At 53.8% G+C, this 22,183-nt stretch overlaps 3 protein-coding genes across 18 annotated transcripts in view; 1 reads left to right on the plus strand and 2 right to left on the minus strand.

Moving 5' to 3' along the window:
* The window catches only part of SCN8A (sodium voltage-gated channel alpha subunit 8), a 178,836-nt gene extending 166,937 nt beyond the window's left edge, over positions 1 to 11,899 (plus strand). For all 14 annotated transcript variants that reach the window (XM_070495305.1, XM_070495307.1, XM_070495306.1 and 11 more), the window contains 2 exons: positions 1,487 to 1,757; positions 5,346 to 11,899. In XM_070495305.1, the coding sequence (XP_070351406.1) occupies positions 1,487 to 1,757; positions 5,346 to 6,493 (1,419 nt within the window). In that variant the 3' untranslated portion in view covers positions 6,494 to 11,899. The remainder of the gene's footprint in view (positions 1 to 1,486; positions 1,758 to 5,345) is intronic.
* TMDD1 (transmembrane and death domain 1) lies at positions 6,752 to 13,727 on the minus strand. The gene has a single exon (XM_070495321.1). The coding sequence runs from the start codon at positions 13,598 to 13,600 to the stop codon at positions 12,746 to 12,748; it is 855 nt and encodes a 284-aa protein (XP_070351422.1). The 5' UTR covers positions 13,601 to 13,727; the 3' UTR covers positions 6,752 to 12,745.
* A 2,185-nt stretch (positions 13,728 to 15,912) lies between these two features.
* The window catches only part of FIGNL2 (fidgetin like 2), a 28,585-nt gene continuing 22,314 nt past the window's right edge, over positions 15,913 to 22,183 (minus strand). For all 3 annotated transcript variants that reach the window (XM_070495320.1, XM_070495319.1, XM_044756396.2), the window contains one exon: positions 15,913 to 20,522. In XM_070495320.1, the coding sequence (XP_070351421.1) occupies positions 18,550 to 20,511 (1,962 nt within the window). In that variant the 5' untranslated portion in view covers positions 20,512 to 20,522 and the 3' untranslated portion in view covers positions 15,913 to 18,549. The remainder of the gene's footprint in view (positions 20,523 to 22,183) is intronic.

Here is a 22,183-nt window from a genome sequence, read left to right on the forward strand (position 1 = left end):
CTCAAATATGAAAGCTTGGTGCCGAGGAAACATTAATAAAGAGTGATCAGTCCTCATTCAGCAAGTATTTATAGATTTCCAACTGCGTACCAGGCACTAGGCATAAAGAGATGAACGAAATTTAGACACTGCTGTCATGGAGCTTACAATATAGTGGGGGATATAGACCATAAATAAGTAAGCATGGGTGTTAACCAGACTTACTGTGGTGCTCATTTTGCAGTATATACAAATATTGAATCATTGTATTGTACACCTGAAACTAATATAATGTTATATGTCAGTTATATCTCATTTTTTAAAAAGTAAGCAAACAGCTTTATAAATGTGGAATGTTGTGAGAAGAAATTAACTGGAGGGCCATGACAGAGAATGATGGAGGCTTGAGGTGGGGGATCTGCTTCAACAGGGTAGTCAAAGAAAGCTTCAGTAAGGAGGGTCTTGTTGAGTGAACGAGAAGGAGCCAGAATGCTGGGGAAAGAGATCCAGGAAAAGCGAACGAGGCCCTGCAAGCAGGAGACAGTAGTGTGGCCAGCTGCGGTGAGCTAGAGGAGCACGAGAAGAGCAGCAGCAGACTGTGAACAGCATTCTTCAGCCAGGCCAACAGTAGGAATTTTATTGCAAGCCCAGTGACAAACTATTGAAAGGTTTAAGTAGGAGAATGATGTGATCTGGTTATGTTTTTAAATAATCACACTTGCTACTGTGTGGAGACTGCCTGGATGAGGGCAGGAGAGGAAGCAGGGAGACCAATTTGGAAACTCTTCTAGAAGTCCAGATGAAAGATGATGCTGGCTTAGGCTAGAGGAATGAAATGAAATGGATGAATTCAAGTTAAATTTTGGGGGTGAGAATCTACGGGACCTGCAATGGATCAGATGGGGGTGAGGGAGGGGAAAGAGACAAGGATGACCCTCAGATTTCTGGCTTAGAAACTGGATGAATGATTGAGAGAAGAGAGGAACCAGCTGCGTGAGGGGCAGGGGGAAGGACTTAGTTCTGCTTTGGACTTGTTAACCTTGACATGCTTATGAGTCATCAGCGAGAGATGTCAGGTAAGCAACACAGGAGTTCAGAGGGCAGCTCTGGGCTGGAGAAGAAAAAACTTGAGAAACGTAAGTACATAGATAGTATGTAAGCGATAGGAACAGATGAGCTCTCCTAGGGAGAAAGAAGGGGTTAAGTAAGAGAATAAATGGCCAGCAAATGAGACTAAAAGGGAGCAGCTGGAGAGGTAGAAAGACATCCAGAAATGGTTGGTATCATAGACACAAAAGAGAAGGGTGGCAATTTTAGCAGACTCTTGGTGAGGCAGTGTTGATGTTGGTCTCTTTCCGTGCTCCTGACATCCTGATGGAGCAGCAGGATGGAGCCGGCCGGTATTACAGAGGTGACAGCAGAGAGTGCTTTGCTTAACAGGATGGCAGCTTCCACAGCCTGCTTGGAAAGGCTTTCATGAGTCCTTTTGTATCTTTCCACCCCCCAGAACAAAATCCAAGGCATCATCTTTGATTTTGTCACTCAACAAGCCTTTGACATTGTTATCATGATGCTCATCTGCCTTAACATGGTGACGATGATGGTGGAGACAGACACTCAGAGCAAGCAGATGGAGAACATTCTCTACTGGATCAACCTGGTCTTCGTGATCTTCTTCACCTGCGAGTGCGTGCTCAAGATGTTCGCCCTGAGGCACTACTACTTCACCATCGGCTGGAACATCTTCGACTTCGTGGTGGTCATCCTCTCCATCGTGGGTGAGCGGGGCAGGCGGGCGAGGGCGAGAGGGACCCGACTGGCCCTGAGGACGAGATTCCTGGGAGTGCGACAAATTCCACGGGTCTGCAGTGCAGGCAGCTTACTCACAGCTGAAGGCCGTGTATACCCCCACGTCATCCCATGGGCCCGCCCAGCAGGTTACGTGGCCGAGGGGTTTCTACTGAGTCTTCAGAGTAGGCTTGGATTGTAAATTCTGTGGTTGGGGGGGCGGGGAAGATTAGATTTGGTCCTTGCTTTCAAAAAGTTTAAATTCTAACAGAGAAGGTAAAAGAAATGTATTAAGGGGCCGGCCCCGTGGCCAAGTGGTTGATGAGTTCATGCACTCTGCTTCGGCAGCCCAGGGTTTCGCCAGTTCGAATTCTGGGCGCAGACATGGCACTGCTCATGAAGCCATGCTGAGGCGGCATCCCACATGCCACAACTAGAAGGACCCACAACTAAAAATACACAACTATGTACCGGGGGGCTTTGGGGAGAAAAAGGAAAAATAAAATCTTTAAAAAAAAGAACAAAAACGAAATGTATTAAAAAATATGGCTACAACAGCAGTACAAAATGGAAAAAGGAATGGTGAGAGATGGTTGAGTTGGATGTTGATGAAGTGGCCTAGGGAGATTCTGGTGGTGATGGTAAGTGGTCGTGCTGCTGCTGCTGGCAGTGTGCATTTACCATGTGCCAGGTATGATTTGAGAGTTCGTTCACTTGCGTTACCTCACTTGAGCCTTATGACAGCCCAGGAAGCGGGCTGTTGTCACCGTAAAGAGTCCAAGGTCACTCAACTAGCAAGTGGCAGAGGCAGAACTCAAGTTGGTTTTTAACAGCAATCGTGGCATTTTGCTTCACCAAAAAGGCCTGGAAGGGTGATGTCCTGGCAAGCAGAGGAAATGCTGTCCTGCTGTTTGCCCTCCCAGAACTTTTCCTTGACTTCCTAAAAAGTGTCTCGAAGGGTGAAACAGTGCCTTGGCTCCAGGTGGGTTTGACTGACTTATGCTAGCAGAAGTGGAGTGCCTGAGACCCGTGGGAACCAGTCCCAGAGTCTGGTGGCTACACTGGTTTAGCAAGGCGGTAGCTATGGGCACCAGGAGGCAGCTGGCCCTCCCCTTGGCCTGCGTCACTTTCTAGTTCTAGCTCTAGGATCAGACTGTGAAATGCATTTTTAAGCCGGGTTAACAATAGGGATTTTGCTGCAAGCCCAGTGAGAAACTCTGAAAGGTGATCAGTAGGAGAAAGATGTGATCCGTTTATGTTTTTCCAGGGCAGCATGTACAAAAGTGTGTTGCTATAGCAACAGTAATCCCATACATTTCTCCCCAAGAAAAGAATCCCATGATGAAATGACTTTGGTCGACATTGTACATTGACTTTCCCTTTGGAGGGTCACAGGACACATTAGCCTCTAGAAGGCTCTTGGAAGGCCTGCAGTAAAGAATCCCGTTTAACACACCATCCTGCCTTTATTTGAGCACAGCAACCTCTGTTCAAGTAATAATAATGGTGTCTCATATTTTAATGCACATATTATGTGCTGGTCACTGTTCTCAGTACTTTACACTCCTTCCAACAACCCTCTGAGTATCGTGAGGAACTGAGGCACAGAGCATGTGGCTGGTCAGTGAGTGAGCAGGCTTCAAGCCCAGTGCCCAGCATTGAGTCCACACTCATAACCTCCCACAAAACGCTCTGGACAACGCTGCCCTTGTGCGCTGTTCTTGAACTTTCTCTGTCCACCCATCACTGAGTGGGATGGAAAACCCACAGGCCAAACCATGGCCCCTATTCTCAGATGGTACTTAAAAATAGAGAGGAAGAATAGAGTTTCTTTTGATGATTGGGATTTTTATTAAATATCATTAATTTGTTCAGAAACAGAAGTGTAGAAAATATCTTTTTAAATTAAGAGAAGCTGGGCTAGCGCTAGCCCTGGCTGCTCCTAGAGGACCCCGTGAATGGTGCTCCCACTGCCTGGATTGCTGCCTGCCCCTCTCTCCCCGCCCCCCGGGACAAATGCACGCTCGTCCTATAAAACCTTCATCTGGCATGGTCTCCTCTCTGAAGCCTTACTTGCCCACCATATACGGAATGCAAGTAGTACATAAATTACCTGACTTCTTCTGGTCACTGGTTACGACTTAATTGACAAAGAAAAAGAAGGAGCTGAAATTCATCCTGGGTCCCAGCTGAGGTAGAGATTTTCTTGAAAGTTCAAACACCCCATGGAATTCCAGCTCCACCAGAAGCCCCAAGAGGGTACCTGGCCACTCTCTGAACTGACGGCATCTTGTCCCTTCCTGAAAGCTAAGATTCTTTGGTGGCTTGAAACTTTCAAATAAGGAGATTCCATAGCCTTCTGCATGTCACTACTCCCGTATTTATGAATCGTTATAGTTGAAAGATATTTCCTTATTTAAATTAAATCCTTCATGTCAGTTGAAGCTCACATTGTCTGGTCGGGGCCTCAACATCAAGAGAGGGAAGAGATGTCATCACCTTCCCTTCAGCTGTCACTTCCCAACCCTTTCATCTCCTCTTCCTTCTGTGGCCCTCACTGGGCTCCCATTATTGCTCTGTAGTTTAAAGGCAGGTGGTCTGGTTGAGGTGGACCCCTCGATGAATGTAGGCAGAAAAAGACCCTCTGGTTTGTATGTTTTCACACTCTACTTTTATATCCTACCAATGCCTTGATGTTATTATCTGCTCATACTGGTTTCTGATTTATGGCTTTAAACACAAAATCTAGAAGCTCTGAGTTAAAAGCCACTCATGAGAGGTCCCTTTAGTTTTCTAGGCTAGTTTGGTAGAGTAGGGACATGGGGCAATGAGAAACCAAAGATGTCTTTTCAGAGCTAGGAAGAAGATACTTTGGAAATTGGTGGTGTTAATGGAATAACTAAGACATCACAGCCAAAGGGGAGTGAAGTCCGGGGGTGGAGCCAGGGCTTCTCATTCATGGTTGTGGAAATGGAAATTTGATAGCATTTTGGAGAGGAATCAGTCTGCATGCACAAATCTGAAAAAAACTAGTTGTCCTTGAGTGGGAAACAGATAAATGAGGAACTATTCATAAAATGGAATACCATTCAACCGTTAAAATGAATGAAATTACTTTAACAGTGGAGCCCAACCTCACAAACATAATGTTAAGTCTCGAAAGCAAGTTAGAGAGCTGAAAAGACACAGTATTATCCCTTAAACACGGTAGGATGCTATCTCTATGTTAGTTAGGGATCCACACTTAGCAAATGAGGAAGACACTGGAATGATACATACCATCTTCAGGATTGTGGTTGCTTCTGGGGATGAAGAGAGGAAGCAAATTTGGTAAAATGCTAGCGTCTATTAAATCTGGGTGTTAGGTACATAGGTGTCTGTTTTATTGCTTTCTCTGCTTTTCTATATGTTTGAAACATGTGACTTTCTTTTTCTACTGTGAGAGTTCTGATTGAATAGTAAGGCACTCATTCTATAAAGTCCTTTGAACTTAAGGGTCCATAGTGCCAGGTGAGATAAGTAAAGAGAAAGGGTGTCTTCAGTCTCAGTGACCTTTCTTCTTCTATTCCTCTTCTTAGGAATGTTCCTGGCTGATATAATTGAGAAATACTTTGTTTCCCCAACCCTATTCCGAGTCATCCGATTGGCCCGTATTGGGCGCATCTTGCGTCTGATCAAAGGTGCCAAAGGGATTCGTACCCTGCTCTTTGCCTTAATGATGTCCTTGCCTGCTCTGTTCAACATCGGCCTTCTGCTCTTCCTGGTCATGTTCATCTTCTCCATCTTTGGGATGTCCAATTTTGCATACGTGAAGCATGAGGCTGGCATCGATGACATGTTCAACTTTGAGACATTTGGCAACAGCATGATCTGCCTTTTTCAGATCACAACCTCAGCTGGTTGGGATGGCCTGCTGCTGCCCATCCTCAACCGCCCCCCGGACTGCAGTCTGGATAAGGAACACCCAGGGAGTGGCTTCAAGGGAGACTGTGGGAATCCCTCAGTGGGCATCTTCTTCTTTGTAAGCTACATCATCATCTCCTTCCTAATTGTTGTGAACATGTACATTGCCATCATCTTGGAGAACTTCAGTGTAGCCACAGAGGAGAGTGCAGACCCTCTGAGTGAGGACGACTTTGAGACCTTCTATGAGATCTGGGAGAAGTTCGACCCCGATGCCACCCAGTTCATCGAGTACTGTAAGCTGGCAGACTTTGCAGATGCCTTGGAGCATCCTCTCCGAGTGCCCAAGCCCAACACCATTGAGCTCATTGCCATGGATCTGCCAATGGTCAGTGGGGATCGCATCCATTGCTTGGACATCCTTTTTGCCTTCACCAAGCGGGTCCTGGGAGATAGCGGGGAGTTGGACATCCTTCGGCAGCAGATGGAGGAGCGGTTCGTGGCATCCAATCCTTCCAAAGTGTCTTACGAGCCAATCACGACCACCCTGCGGCGCAAACAGGAAGAGGTGTCAGCAGTGGTCCTGCAGCGCGCCTACCGGGGACATTTAGCAAGGCGGGGCTTCATTTGCAAAAAGACAACTTCCAATAAGCTAGAGAATGGAGGCACACACCGGGAGAAAAAAGAGAGCACTCCGTCTACAGCCTCCCTCCCATCCTATGACAGTGTAACTAAACCTGAGAAAGAGAAACAGCAACGGGCAGAGGAAGGAAGAAGGGAAAGAGCCAAAAGACAAAAAGAGGTCAGAGAATCCAAGTGTTAGAGGAGAGCAAAGAGTAAATATTGTACAGATTTAAAACTTGCAAGTGAAAGGTTGTTTACAAACTTCCTGAATATTATCAATGCAGAACAGCTGTGGAGACACTCTCTCCTGAAGATCTATACCAAACGTAGTCTGCTTACCATGTCACACGGTTGCATCTTGAGCAGTGACCTGCCAAGGGCAAAGGACCCTGCTCCCTGGACTCACAGATTTTCTAATGCTTGGGCAGGTGGTTACTGCATGTTCCACATCAGTCAATGCAACTTAGGACAAAACTAACAGGATACAAAAACAGAGGAGAGGCTGCCGGGACCAGCATATTTCCGTTGCAGCCAAATGGATTTTATTTTTTCATTTCGTTGATTCTCAGAAGCAGAGAGCATCACTTTAAAAGTTTGTTTGTTCATGCAAACTATATTTGCATTCTTACATTAGTTAAGCTAAGCAGCAAAAAGAAAAAACACACACACACTCACATTTAGCCCATGTCATTTAGTTGTCAGTTTCTTTGACATAAACCGCATCTTCTCCACATGGGCTTCACGTGGTTTGGAGATGGGTGGGGGAGAACAATCAGGCTTCTTCAGGCTGAGGAGGACTTGCTCAGGCCAATTCCAAACATTGTGCTCGTTCAATGCGTAGAAATGATTTGCATGATGGCATGCCGTGATCAGAAGTCATGCATGAGAACCATACACCACAGGACACTACTAATCCTGTCCCCTGCACTGGGTCAGCCTTTGGACAGGACCCGGCCCTGCACCGTTCACTGTATTTGGAGAAAAAATGGTAAGAGTTCCATACCCACTGCAATTCTTTCTGAATTCTTAGAAGTCTTTCATACACCTCTGGGTAGGGAAACATAGCCAACCAATTGACCACTACCACCCACAAAAAACAAACCCAGTCCAACAAGCAGATGGATCCGTTGTGTGTATATGTTTAACAGACATCTCTAACATACAGCCATTGTTGCACATTTTGAAAGATGAACTATTTAATGCTGCTCTGTGTCCCGTACATGGGGAAGCTTTGATCTCGAATGGTTTGTATTAATAATGTCACTGTAAAACCAAATCCTAGGGCTAAAAACAAAAATCAAAAAAAAAAAAGGTTCATTTGTATCTCGCAATATTTATGATGGTTGTTTAGCCTTCATACTGGAGAACTGACACTTACTTGGGGTAGAGATGAAAGTGCTATTCAAAGTAGCATGTTATCTCTGGGGGTAATTTGGGGAACTTCAAACAACCTTTCGTGGGGGGTTAAGGGGTGCTCACTTCATTAGTATCATGTCCTTCTGCATCATGGCTTTCTCGGGGCTCGGGTCCGTGTGGAGAGGGTTGGGATGTGCTGACCGGGCCTCTCTCTTCTACAGAGGCGTCATCGCGGGCTTACACGCTGCATGATTCCTCTTGCCTCCATCACATTTTTCCACCAAGCAGGGCTGCCCTTACCCACATAGGCGGGTGAGGGCAGCAGCGTTGGGGCTACAGCTGTGGTTTATTTCATTTGTTATTAGAATAGTCACTGGTGGGACCTGAGGTAGAGATGGAGCCGCCTCTGAACCAAGCCCACTTGGTTTCTTTATTGCACTGGTTCTCATGAGAAAGCGACTTAATGCTAATTCTTAAGATGTTCCAGCTTCCCCCAGCACATTCCCTTTCAGCCAGTTTTGCTATGTGCTTAGCAACCTGCCCATTGTCATTGGAGGGTGGCTTTGGGGGGAGTGTCGTATCTTCCATTCCATCTCCTGCTTTGGGAAAGACAGTTCCTAGTCCAGGGGTTTCTCATCCAATGACTAGATTTCAAAGCCGAGATGCTGCAGTGGAATGTGTCAGGAAGTCTGTACAAAGAATGAGGAGAGACTCTGGCATGCAAACCCAAATAAATTCTTCCTGAACCCTGCAACAGAGGGGAAAAAGCCACCCGTAATCAGACACACCAATCTGCCTTGCAGTCGAAGCACTGTGGATGTAATCGCACAGTCCACCTGACGAGCTTTGTGTAGAACAAACCACAGCGAGTCAGTAAGCAGAGCTTTCTGTCCTGGTGGACCGTTCGAAACTGTCCAGCTCTCGTAAGCCTGCTTCTGCAGCATCACCCATAGGACTTTCTGTGCTACACCCGATACAGGCTGGGGAGGCATTCCTTTCGGTGACCCTGCTAACTGCTAGGATGGATGTATAGTAACATGTACAGGCTCCATCGTCAACAGCACAAAACAGAAGCTGACACGTGTGGTTATTCTTTTTAAGAGAATTATAAATACTGTAATATATCATTTTATTTTATTGGCATGCCTTTTTGTAAATACAAATTATTAACTTATTAAATAGGAAATGGCTTCTGGCTTATGCCATTGTCATGTTTATTTTTATTTTTTATACTTTTCTTTCTTCTTAGAACTTAGAGATGCTGTCAGCCAATGTACATCCCCAAACCAGACAGACAGACAAAAAATTTTTTATTGCTAATGGTCTTTTCCAAAACAACAAAAAAATATATATTTTTGTTCCAATGTGCAATAAATTCTAACCACTTCTATGCAAGATTTGGCTAAACTTCATAATTGTTCTTAGGTCTTGAGATGGGCAACAGAGCTATAAGATCCTGCTCGCTACTCCAGGCGCTCATGCTAGTGATGTCAAGAGCTACTAGAGCATATTAATGAGGTTTTTCTGAGATCGGACCTTGTCCTTCCCCAGACCCTGATCCCAGCCAGCAAGCTGTCTCCTCAGTAACACATACATGGGCCTTGGTATCTGACACCTGTCAGCCAGCTTCATAGGGAAGAAGCCACCTCCACTCTATTGAAGTTTCACTTTTCTTTTTTAAACTTCTCCCGCCTTCTTTTCCCTCACCCACCGTCCCTCCACCCACTCACCCACTCACTCACTTGCTCACTCGTCGCCCTGCTCCACACTTCTTTGGTAGTAAATGACACCATCACCAGCAGTTTACACCCGCAGTTAACAGGCATTGAACTGAAAGCATCAGCGATGACGTTTTCGGACGTCTTCACTGAGTGGGTATGTGGCAATGCTTTGCCAAATATTAACGAGGCCACTCAAAAAGCAGCAGCAGCCACAGTATCACTGCACATATATATATATAAAGATATAAATACAATATAAATATTTATTTTTTGTAGCCAGGTCCTTGGTGCAGTATTTGTACTCCACAATCCACCTTTAAAAAAGGACAAAGAGCAAAAAGACGTGTGATGCTGTTCCTTTCAGATGCAGAGAGGCAAAGCCACTGAGCAGCAGCGGACACGGTTGCTGGTCTGTGTGTGAAAACACTTTCCCCTCTTCTTCCCTCAACCTCCTTGTCACTCAGGACGAGGAGACTCCATGATTTAAGGTGGAGGGCCAGAGTGGGAGAAACTTCCCGAGTCCACGGGACCCACTCCCACTCCTCAGTAAATGAGCCACTTCCGGCATCAGAAGTCGACTGCGAGAGATCAGCGGAAACTCCCAGTCAGGCCCCGAATGACAATGCCCAGAGTTCTTTTATTTTTTGCCGCAACCAATGTCAACGTGTGACAGACCAGTAGGGAAGATCAGTGTTTTAGCAAATGTGTAGAGGCCATCACTGCTCTCAACGAGACGTGATCAAAAGTACATCAGTCACTACTAGAAGCCAAAAGGAAACAAAATAAAAATGAGCCTTTTTACTGTACAAGGGAAGCCTGTCTTGGTGTGCGTTTGTTGCTTGACTATCCCAATTCTTGAGTCCTGGGAGGGGTTTGGGAATTGGGACCTTAGCACCTTTGGGGAAAGGAGGGGAATGGAAGGGAGAGAAATCAGAGGGCCTCTCACAAGATGCTGGCTGAGAAGTAGAGATTGGAGAGAAGCAAGGTCCTGACGCCCACATCCCCGCTCACCCATTGCATGTGGCATCCCCCAGCCGGGCGGTGCTTACAGGAAACCCCTTCCTCGCCAGTCTACCTAGCAGAGCTCCCGAGAGGATGTCGGCCAACCCAGCTGGGCTGGCCTTCTGTCTTTTTCACCAGTATGTAAAGAAAAAAACTATCCCAGTGCCCCAAAGCTCAGGCAAGCACGATGCCCACCAGCCTCCACTCTGCTAGCTAATGCTGGGCCCTGCCCTCCATCACCCCGACAGATAAACCAGCAGACTAGGGCTGGTCTCATTCACATTCGTGCAGGGGAGAGGGGCGCCCCTCCCCCTCCCTCCCCCTGCCCTGCTTTGGGGACATCCCTCTCTAGGCCATGTCTCCTGGTCCAGGAACACTCAGGAGGATTTTGAAGTGCCCACTCTAGTCCACTCCAGTAGCTCCACTCTGGAGAGAGATGGCTGGTAGGTCAGTCCCCATCCTTGTCCCCTCGGCCCCCAGCCTCCAGGCCTGCTATGGAGGTGAGATTGCCATGGGTTAGGACTTTGTGACTTGAGTCCTGGGCATCTTCTGTAACGATGCCTCTTTCTTTTCTCAGATGTTGCCCAAAGTTTTGCAAAAAGCTTCGTTGATTTTCAGGTACCCCCACCCCTAAAGAATCGGCTGCAATTACTCAGCCAGGGGGACATCAGGAGAGAAGAGGAAGTCGGGGTTGGGAGGGGCCCAAGGTTGGCACAGAGTCTGCGTTGTCACCCAGCTCTATGCTTTCTTGGATCCCCTTTCCAAGATTTCCTCCATTAAAGCGCTCCTGAGGCACCCCCTGCCCCTGCCCCCCACTGCTGTTTGCTGTACATAGAGGCTAAGTGGGGTGGGCTGGGCGGGTGTGCACGTGTGGTGTGTGTGTGTGAAGAATGTATATAGGTAAAGGGGAGCGTGGTCCAGTGGTTCCAGAAAAGGGACAGAACTCCTGTGTTCCATCCCCAGCTCGACTGCTGGCTCGCTGTGTGGCCTTGGGCAAGTCACTTAACCTCTCTGTGCCTCAGTTTCCCCATCTGTAAAATGGGGATAATAATACTGACCTACCTCACAGGGGTGTTGTGAGGCTTTAACTAAATGTTTTGTAAAGTGTTATTGAGATACAGAGGCAAAGGCACTAGGGAAGGGCAAAGTATAATTTGGACTTCGGAAGATGAAATGGTACCATAAATGCTGCTATTCTGAGAGCCATTTTAAACTGCACTGCTCCAACCACCCCCGCTTCTCATCACCAGGACAGCAGGTCGAGAAAATGTCTTTCCTTTCACTTGCTTCTGGGGTTTGTGATTATTCTAGACACTATTTTTTCCCCTTGCTGTTATCTCCTTCCCTCACCCCCTCGACTTGTTCCCTGCTCCGTTTATGCAGAAATGGCAGAAATGCTTGAGAAATGAGAATGTATAAGTGGATTGGAAGTTTATAGTCTGAAAATTCAATTTTACTTTGTACTGTACATCTTTTTACTTTAGAATTTGCAATAAAGGGTTACGTCAATCTTGTTTTCAACTCTCCTCTTGGACTGGCCTGTCATTCTGTCACTGCTCTCACACCAGAGCCCCTCAGCCCAGGGTGGATGGGGAGTCAGGAACTCCTACCCAGCAGGACCCCACAGCTGTCCTCCTGCCTCCTCCTGTGGCAGGGGCTCAGTCTCAGCAGAGTCTGTGAAGGCTCAGCTCGCCCAGGCTCAGCTCCTGGGATGGGTCGGCGGTGCCCGCCACTCGGGGTGGGAAAGGTTTGGGGCTCCAACAGCCCTTCAGGAGGCCTCGCCTGAGTGGGGAGAGCAGCGTGGAGGCAGCAGCCCCTCGAGGTGGGCATGCCTCTAGCTGTGCTGCCCCCCTGAACACTCCAGCAGGGCCTCAGAGTAAACAGGGGCGCCGCGTCCCATTCCGGGCCCATCGTGCGTCCCAAGCTCCCTTACTGCGCACAGGTCATTCCCTATGGAGCTCAGACGCAGCTCAGGCAGCTCTGGGTTCAAAACCCCGACTATGCCACTAACTAGTTGTGGCCAGAGTTCCCTCATGTGTAATGGAGATAATACCTTCCTTCTAGGGTTTTGAAAATCATATCAAATAATGTTTGTAAGTGCTTAGCATAGGGCCTGGCACACAGTTAGTGCTCAATAAATGGTGGCTCTTAGTGGAAAAGCAGTTGCGACATAAGGAACTAAAGGGGACGAGAATTGGAAGGCCCCCGCGCCCCCTCCGTAGATTGGCCTGGAGCCCCTCCGTCCCCTGACAGCCACCCGCCGGCTGTGCGGGTCATTTCCAGCGAACCAACACACCGACCGCTCCCTGCTGTGCGAATTTCGTTACTTTTATAGTTGTCGACGGCAGCGCCCGCCCAGCACCGGCCCCGCTTTACAGCCGCAGGCGAGCGGGCACCTGGCCGGCCAGCAGCGCGGGCCGCGGGGGCGCGGTCCGGAGCGGCTGGGCCTGCCCGCGGCTGGGCCTCCCGGCGGGCCTGTGCTCGGCGGGGGCGGTCAGGCCGGGGCCGCGGGGCCACGCCGGGTCGCCGTCGCCGCCCGTGATCCACAGCGTGAGCAGGACGAGCAGCGCGCCGGCGCCCAGCGCGCCCACGAAGCCGCCGAGGAGGCCGAGCGCCAGCGGCGCGGCCCAGGCCGCAGGGCTCCGCCCGTAGGGCGCGGGCGGCCGGCGCTCCACGAGCAGCTCCAGCGCGTCCCAGGCGGGCTCGCGGCGGGCGGCGCGGCGGGGGCGCGGGGCGGCGGGGGCGGCGGGCGCGGCGCGGGGGGCGGGCAGGTAGCGCCCGCCGAACCTGCGCAGCTGCAGCGTCGCCTGCTGGTGCAAGCTCTTGCCCAGCTCGCGGGCCACGTCGGGGCGGCCGCTGCGCCGGAGGGCGCGGGCCACGCGGTCCCAAGACAGGGACGGGGCCTTGGCCGCCAGCCAGGCCGCCAGCCCCTCCCGGCAGCCGTCGGAGACCTCGGCTGCCTCCCGCCGCCGCCGCTGCCGGCCCGGTTCCACCGTGGGCTCCGGCCGCTCGACCCTGGCCAGCCGGTCCTCCGAGAGCCGGGCCAGCTCGGCCTCGACGCCCGGCTCCGGCGCCTTCAGGAGCGACTGGAAGTGGCCGCACTCCTCCGGGGTCAGCAGCTCAGCCAGACGGACGGCCGCGTGAGGGCCCATAGCGTCCAAGGCGCCCGCCGGAGCCAGCGCCCAGCCCCAGAGCGCCAGCCCCAGGGCCCACGCCGCCATAGCCATCGCCGCGGTGACGGGGCCCACCGAGTGTGGGGGAGGGGCTCCGAATGCCCGCGGGTGGGGGAGGGGCGCCTGCCACCGCAGGTCGTGGGGGAGGGGGCTTCCTACTTTCAGGGACGCGGAGGGCGTCTCCAACACAGGCGACTTGTTGGAGGACCTCCTGACACCCGGGAACTGGGAATGAGAGTGAGGGTCTCCCAACACCCAGGAATTGGAGTGAGAGGGTTTCCCAATACCCAGGGGTTTGGTGGGACTCAGTACCCCCCGGAGGCTGGGATCCTGCGCCCTCGTATTGAAAAGCCTGTCCTCGGCCTCCTGGCCGCCCCACTGATGCCTCAAGCGTAGCAAGTCTCTACTATCTCTTACCGGTTTACTAACCGGTTTACCCGCCCTCGTCCTCCACCTGAAGCTCTAGACACCTTGCTCTCCATTATCGCCGATATCCAATCAATTCCTAAATGCTCTTCCTACCTATTGAATACTAATGTAGTATTCATAGCCTCTGTCATTTCCCATCCTCCCCGCCCCGGGTATCCAAACCCTCAACCTCACCTGTCTGGACAAGGTACGGTCCTCCGCAAGTCCTCGCCTCGCACAGACACACTCTAGGGCCCCACTCGCTACACTTGTTTCCTTTCCCCAAGCAAGCCTGGCTCTGGCTCTCCTTTGGATGTTGGCCAGCACTCTTTGCTCTGCCTGAGCCACTCCTCAGCTGACAGGTCCCTTCTGGGAAGCCCTCCCTGACTCCCGGACACACCCTTTAGGCACCTCCTCTCTACTCCCGAGGCACTGCCCGCTGCTCTGGCCTTTTACTGTCTCCTCCACTAGACTGGAAGGTCCATCCACGGTCCCCATGGCAACTAGTGCATCATAGGTGTTCAGGAAAGATCTGTTGCATCAGTGTGTGAATTCTTAGCTTGCAACTTCCTCCCCACAACATGCACACAGGCTTGATCATGGGGCCTCAGCTCTTCACGGGCAAGGAAGGGTCTCGGGGTGCAGTGTTTCAGTCCCAGTGATTGCTCCAGCCTTACTTCCTCCCTCCCCCTGCCGGCACTTTAAGGTCTTGTGACAAACCACGCGTATGGTGCAATCTCCAGCCAGCATTGCTTTGCCAGGCTGTACCCAACCCTGCCCAGGAAGTTTTTGTGACACCACCACCACCACGAGGGGATCTTTCCTGGGCATTCTTGAGATGACCTGTGCATCCTCCATCACGACACTTACGTGGAAATTAATTCGAGGATTTATTCAACGTTCACTCAGTGTCTTCTTTGTACCAAATATCGTGCCAGTTGTATTTTCAAATGATCCATTTTTGAGCTTTTCCCACCCTGTATTGCGGGCTCTCCAGAACAGTGGCTGTGCTTAACCATTTCTGTATCCTCAGTGCTACGCAGAGTCTGCACAGGGTACATGTACAATAAATCAACTAGAGTGCAAGGGGGTCTGGACCCCCCAAAGGCCCCTTCCCCCACCCAGTCCAGGCACACACAATTGTTTCTCTCCCAGGGGAAACTGTTTGCTCCATAAGGTCTCCCCTTGGGCTTGCTTTGCCTCCCGAAAGCCCAGCTATGCCCCAAGCCCTGAGCCCGCAGCAGCCTGGGTGCCCGCTCCCCTTGCACTCTGGGATTTTCAAGAATTGTGCTTAGTGCATTCAAGGACCTCAGGAAGTGGTAGGTCCAGACCTCTCACAGGTACCTCCACACAGCTTTTTCAGCAAGATACTCCTTCCTAGTTTTCTCTCCCAATTTATGATCAGCTGTCAAAGACAGAGCTTGGGGATTGACAGATGCTGGCAGACAAAGGATCCCATGTGACCTTAAAGACTGGAACTCGCTGCCTCCACACCCTGCCCTCTGCCCGCTGTCCCTCCATCCAGGAATGGGGGACAAGCGCAGGCCCAGCCCCCAACAAGGGCTGCCATCCAGTTCCGGGTGACGCTTCCTCCTCAGCCTCCCTTTCCTCCATGCATTCATTTGTTCATTCATTCACTCATTCAGCAAACATGGGAGCCGTTCTTTCCCCTCACATTTCAGGGCTCGGGGGATATGAGTCAGTCCCAGAGCCTCTGAGAGGTCAGAACTGCAGGAGGGCCTTCCCTGTCCGGGGGCTTTTCACCCCGCGGCCTCACTGCCCAGCGCCTCGTAGGCACTTGCTGTGCCAGAGCGAACAGGAGTCCCACCATGACGTTTTGCTGAAGAAACAGAAGCACCCACAGAGCCACACCCATGGCCCTGGAGACCGAGAGCCGGCATTCCCCACAGGGCTCCCCACATCCTGCTGCCCCCAAGAAATCCTCTGGAAACCACATGTCATCACTTTAATACTGTGTAATACTTTCTTTTAAAATACAGTCTCTTCTGAGGTAGACAGACCACAACTGCAGAGCATCGTCAGACAGGAGATAAATACGTCCATGTACAACACGCAGCAAAATGAGGTAGAAATGGTTACAGCTGAAGGAGGGGACCCCAACCCCAATCTGGGTAGAGGAAGGAGAGGGCCAGCTTGCGAGTCTGCCCCCCCCAATCCCTGCCCCTGGATTCTTTGGTATGCCCCCCCCAACACTGCCGAGCTGGACCTGCCCTTCCCCACCCACCCCAGTGCCCATGAGGTAGGTGCTAGTAGACTGGGGGCTGTCTCCTTGTGCAAAGTTCCCCAAGGCCAGCAGAGGAGGCAGTGGGGGCCCTGGGTCTCGGTCAGTGAGCTCTTCCCCAACCCCCAGAGCCGCCTGCCTCTTGAAGGGAAGGCTGGGATCCCAACCCCACTTCCCTGATGCCTTCCGCCACCCCCCACATACACACACACACCTGAGACAACCTCCTCGCTCCCTGCTCCCTCCCAGGGCCTTTCACAGACAAGACCCCGCGGCCCACTGCTTCTGGGCTGCCGAAGGCCTGCAGTGAGCCAGCTCTGAGGAGAAGAGGGCCAGAGACCAAGGGGAAAAAACAGAGCAGCTTTCCTGTTCGCACTCCTGGGCGAGCACCAGGCCCTCAGCACCTTGGCACCTGAAACGTGCCCCACGAACACCCTTCCAGCTGGGAGTGGGAGAGGTACAGAGACTGCCGGAGCTCTAAGGCCAGCGGGACACAGGGCGGGAGGCTGGAGCTGGAGAGAAAAGAGGTAAGGGTGTGGGCTGGTCCCTCGCCTCCTTTGGACCAAACGTCAGAGTTGTGAAATGGGCTCCCTGAGGGCAAGGGGACAAATGGCTGAAGTCCCATTGGGAAGTTGGTGGGAAGGAGAGGAATATAGTTCCCACAAGGATGGCCCCCATGCCTGGGCTTCTGGTGGGAAGTCTGGGTGGGGCTGAGAACAAGCCCCCACTGTCAGGGATAAACAGCCTGCCCATCTCCATACCCTCTCACAGCCCCTGGAGCTCAGCCCTAGGACCCTGGGAGAAAGGGAGAGACACACTTCCCCATAGAACCTTCTAAAATGCTCAGTCCTCCTCAGAGCTCCCCAGCAGATGGGGGAGGCTGAGTCTGTAATCAGCTTTTTGCCAGCCAGCCTTGTGGCCAGACTGTCTGCCCTCCTGAGGGAATCCTCTTGGCATAAGCTACAGGAGACTTCTGCCTAGGCAAGGGCCAGCGAGATGACCTCTATGGGGAGTTTCTGCCGGGGTCATCGTCCCGTGTGGGCCCTTTCAGCCTACTTTGTGGGTCTGGGGCAGGAGGTGGGCACGGGCATCCCAACTCTGGATAAAGAACCCTTCACAGAAAACACAGCTGAGGGCTGGGGCCCGGCGAGGAGAGCCATGGGACGGGAACAAGACCTTCCTCTCCAGTCCCACCACCCTCTCCTCCACACCCCTGCCTACAACCTGGGACCTGCTGGGGAAGCCCTAGAAATACATTCTGCTTCTATCCCAGGAAGAGGAGGGGTTTCTGCGTGGCCTCTGGTCTTCCTCTGCCCTCGCCGAAAGTCTCTCACTTTCTGAGTCTTCCGGGAGAATCTGCTGGGGGGGCGGGGAGGGGGGTGGGGGTTGGGGCCAGTCCGAGTAGGGACACACAGGAGAGCAGCCAAAAACTAACATTCTTTCTGAGGTCAGTTTCTTCCTGAGTTGTCAAAATAAAAAGAAAAACAGCAAATTCTACACATCTTACAAAAATAAGAGGCCTAAAATATTGAACAAGCTACATTTCTGGGATTTCCCCCTCAAAAACAAACAACAAAAAACCCTTCTTTGGGTGTTCTTTTTTTTGTTTTTTTTGTTTTTGTTTTTTTGCTTGACCCTCTCAGACCCAAGGTGTCAGCTGGGTGAGGGATGACAGGGTGGGAGGGAACTCCCTACCCGCTCCTCCCCAGCCCCTGGACCTCCAGATCTCCTGCAAAGGGACACTGCAGTCTTTGAATGAGAGGGACAGAAGGCAGGGAGAGGCACCAAGATACAGAGAGGCTGGAGAGCAGAACAGAGAAGGAAGCACAGGGGGTGATGGATAGAGACAGGGGAGAGAGAAGCAAAAGAGAACAGGGCCAGCAAAGGGGGAGGGGGCGGGCGGGTGACAAAGCGAAGGGGACAGAAAACTACGCGATGCAAAGGGGGAGGGGAGTGGGGGAAAGCAGGGGAGCCATTCAGACAGCGAGGAGACAAAAGGATTGTGGCGAGAGAGCAGGAGTTCCTTAGGCCCCGGATCTGCCCGTCCCTGGGGCGGAGATGGCAAGCTTCCCGTCCACAATAAATAGGAAAAACCTGAGTACACAGCGCATATGGCATCTATCTGCCTAGCAGAAACATTTTCCTTCCCACGAAAAAAATCCACCGGCAGCCTCCCCCCCCCCCCCCCCCCCCCCGCCCCGCGGCCCCACCCCACATTCCTCACTCGGGCGCCCTCCCAGCCCGGTTTGGTTAAACACATCCCTCCCAAACGGAGGGCACAGGGAGGGAGGGAGGAAGAGGCGGCGGCTCCAGCGGCCTCCCCGGAGGCCGCAGTCAATGTCCGCAGCCGCCGTCAGTGTCCGGAGCCGTACATTTTGTCCCACTCCACCAACGAGTCCAGGTCCTTGGCGGAGGCCCGAGGGCCCACCTTGGCCAGCGCCGCCTCCAAGTCCTTGTAGGAGAGGGGGCGCTGCAGCCCTGGGAGGCCCGCCCCGGCCGCCGCCTGCTGGCACAGCTGGCCCAGCTCGCCCCCGGAGAAGCCCTGGGTGCCCTGCACCAGGGCCGCCAGCTCCCGCTCGCTCAGCGCGCAGCCGTGCTGGGCCAGCGCCCGCTGCAGGATCTGCCCGCGGGCCGGACCGTCGGGCAGCGCCACGTAGAAGCGGAGCGCGAAGCGCCGGCGGGTGGCCTCGTCCAGGGCCGCGGGCCGCGACGTGGTGCCCACGACCAGCACGCCGTCGGCCCCGGCCCCGCAGCCGCCATCCAGGCAGGCCAGGAGCGGCGCCTGCAGCGCGCCCGCCGCGGCGGCGCCGTCGTCCCGGGCCGGCAGCAGGGCGTCCAGCTCGCTGATGAGCAGCACGGCCGGCGGGCGGCAGCGCGCAGCCGCGAAGGCGGCCTGGAGGAGGCGCGCGCCCTCGGCGGCGCCCGGCGCGGCCAGCGTCGCCCCGCGCAGGCGCAGCAGCGTTGCGCCCAGCTGCGTGGCCAGGCAGCGGCCCAGCAGTGTTTTGCCGGCGCCGCGCGGTCCGAAGAGTAGCACGGTCCGCGGCGGGCGCGGGCTGCCGGGGTAGGCGGGCGGCCTCAGCAGGGGCCACAGCAGCTCCTCCTCCAGCGCCGCCTTGAGCGCGCCCTGGCCCGCCACGTCCGCCCACTGCACCGGGGGCCCGCACTCCACCATCTTGCTCGTCGCCAGCTCCAGGGCGTGCGGGTCCACGCCCTTGGGAGGCTCCCCCGACGGCACGGCGAAGCCCCCGCGGGGAGCCGGCGCCGGGGCGCGCTCTGGGAACTTTTCAAAGGGCTCGAGGGGCGCGCCGTAGACGGGGGAGCCCAGGACCTTGAGCGGGACGCCGGCCCCGTACTTGCCCGACGCCTCCTCGGCGACGCCCGGCGGCTTCGCCCGGAACCCGTTGCCCCGACAGTCGCCGTTGTCCGCCGCGGGGTAGGGGGCGCCGTCGGCCGCCGGGGCCTTGGCGGGCTCGTAGACGTACTTGCGGTAGCGGCCGTCGGCGCCCTCGTCGGACGCCTTGCGTTTCAGCGACACGCCACCCTCCGGGAAGGCGTAGGGGGCGGGCGCGGGCCGGGGTGGGCCTGGCGCGGCCAGGGGCGTGGGCGCCGGCAGCCCCGAGGTCAGGTAGGAGCCCGGGCCCGGGCCCGGCGGCGGCGGCAGGGCGCCGTAGCCCGGCTGCGCGGCGTAGCCCCCCGCGGGGTAGTTGTAGAGCGGCCCCGAGGGGCCGTAGCCCGGCGGCGGCGGGGGCTGCAGCAGCGCGGCGGGGGGCGGCGGCGGCAGCGCGGCGGCGCCCTGCGCGCAGTACCCCGGGGCCAGGTAGCCCCCGCCGTAGCCCGCCGTGTACTCGGGCGCCGCCGACGGGCCCCCGCACGCATTGCCGGCGTAGAGCGGCTCAGGCAGGTTCCCGGCTAGAACCGGAGAGCCCCCGAGGCCCCCGGAGCCGCCCCCGCTGCCCGACTTGGTCCCCGGAAGGCCCTCGTGGAGCGATGCCAGAGGATAGGGCGGCTCCGGCCCGGGCCAGGGCTCGGGGTCCCCCTTGGCGCCGTTGAGGAAGGCGGCGTCGCCGTAGCCGCCCAGGGCGGGGCGCTCGTAGGGTGAGTCCAGGACCCCCGAGTACTTCTCTGCGTAGCGCTTGAGGAGGTTGGAGGCAGTGAGGGCAGAGATGTCGTCGTGTGCCCAAGCATAGTGGCAGCGCTGGCGACCCCCAGGGGGCAGTTCCAACTTGTGGGCCGGCGACGGGGTGGTGGAGGAGACGTCCAGGTGCTGCTCTGGCCACTGGTTGAGAGGCTGGGCGTGTTCCGGTGTCCAGTGCATCTTCGACAGAGCTGCAGGCAAGAGAAACAGCTAGTGAGGTGCTGCAGAGCCTCTGAGGACCCCCACCACAGCCGCCGGCCAACCCGCTTCGACTGCAGCTTGGGGCGGGCTGGTTTCCCGCATCCGCCACCCACCCGTCTACCCTCCTGGGGCATCCTTCTCCAGGCGCCAAAGACACGCCGCTTGCCTTGCCCCTCATGTCCAGGATTAAAGTTATCTGAAAATACTTAAGTCAGACCCAAGAGGGATCTGGAAACGACACATTTGCCTAACTTCTTGTAGCAATGATTATTATTGTCTTGGCCACACCAGCGCTGCCCTCCAGGACACACGGTCCTTACTTTCAGACCTAATGTAGTGAAGGGTCAGGCGATGGGGGACACCCCAGCCCTAGAACAGTCAGCCCTACGTGGGGCTCATTCAGGAACGTGTTTGCTGCATCCCCAGCATGGGCTGCGCACTGAAGGCACCGGGGTTGTGTGACGATGAGGGAGGCGGGCCCAGGGCGCCGGCCTCATAGTCCTAAGTGCTCTCTTCACCTCAGTCTTCCCTGAGGTTCCAGGGCCCTCTTGGGGCCTGAGGTCAGAGATGCCATCTGTGGCAGTGGTTCACCCTCTCTGGGAAACCCCAGGGGCTGACCCAGAAGCATTCACTTCCTTCCCACTTGGTTTCTTTTAGTCTCCGCCTGATGAAGTCAGAGTGGCTGGGTCCCAGAGCCACCTTTGCACATGACGGCTGTGTGCCCAGGGAGGTGCTGCCACCTGCCTCCTCCCCAACACGTGTCTCTCCCAGATACAAAAATGGTTATTTAGAATAGACAAACCATTCCAGAGAAGGTGGGAGAAAGTCAGTACACATCATAGAAAGTGGGTCACAAATTTCCCAGTAACCAAGTAACTCACTTTGTAAAGTGAAAAACACCACCATCCTCAAAAGAAGCAAAAATACTCCTGGCGTAGAGATCATAGGACTTTTTGTCACAGACCTCAAGAAGCAGACCTGTGAGATGTAATAAACAATGTCTTCTTAGACAGCCTTGCCCTAAACACAGCAGAAATGTTCCACAGCTCTTTCTTTTTTTGTGTGAGAAAGATTAGCCCTGAGCTAACAGCTGCTGCCAATCCTCCTCTTTGTTGCTGAGGAAGACTGGCCCTGAGCTAACATCCATGCCCATCTTCCTCTACTTTATATGTGGGACACCTACCACAGCATGGCCTGACAAACGGTGCCATGTCTGCACCCAGGATCCGAACCGGCTGACACAGGGCCGCTGAAGCGGAACGTGTGTACTTAACCGCTGCACCACCGGGCCAGCCCCTGCATGGCTGTTTCTTACACTGTCCCACAGCACCAGTCAAGGCATGAGCCAAACCTAGTAAAAGGGACTCGGGGCCCAGGGAGTAGCACTCTCCGGGCACATGGCTCCAGTGGGTTGGCCTGATCTAAGGATGAAATCTCAGAGACTAAATGGGCCCCTGGCATGCCAGACACGGCTTTTGCTGATGATGATTTCTCAAACCTAAGCTTTTGATAAGACAAACTTACAGTTTCAGTAGTCTTTCTTCAACAAATTTTTATTGAGCAAATACTAAGTGCTGTGCTAGGCATGGAGGCTGACTGAAAGGTGAATGTGATGGTTCAGCCAGGTGACGGATTCAGGTAGACAGTGTCC

The sequence above is a fragment of the Equus asinus genome, chromosome 22 (genome assembly GCF_041296235.1).
Source record: "Equus asinus isolate D_3611 breed Donkey chromosome 22, EquAss-T2T_v2, whole genome shotgun sequence".
In the NCBI taxonomy this organism is placed as follows: Eukaryota; Metazoa; Chordata; class Mammalia; order Perissodactyla; family Equidae; genus Equus; species Equus asinus.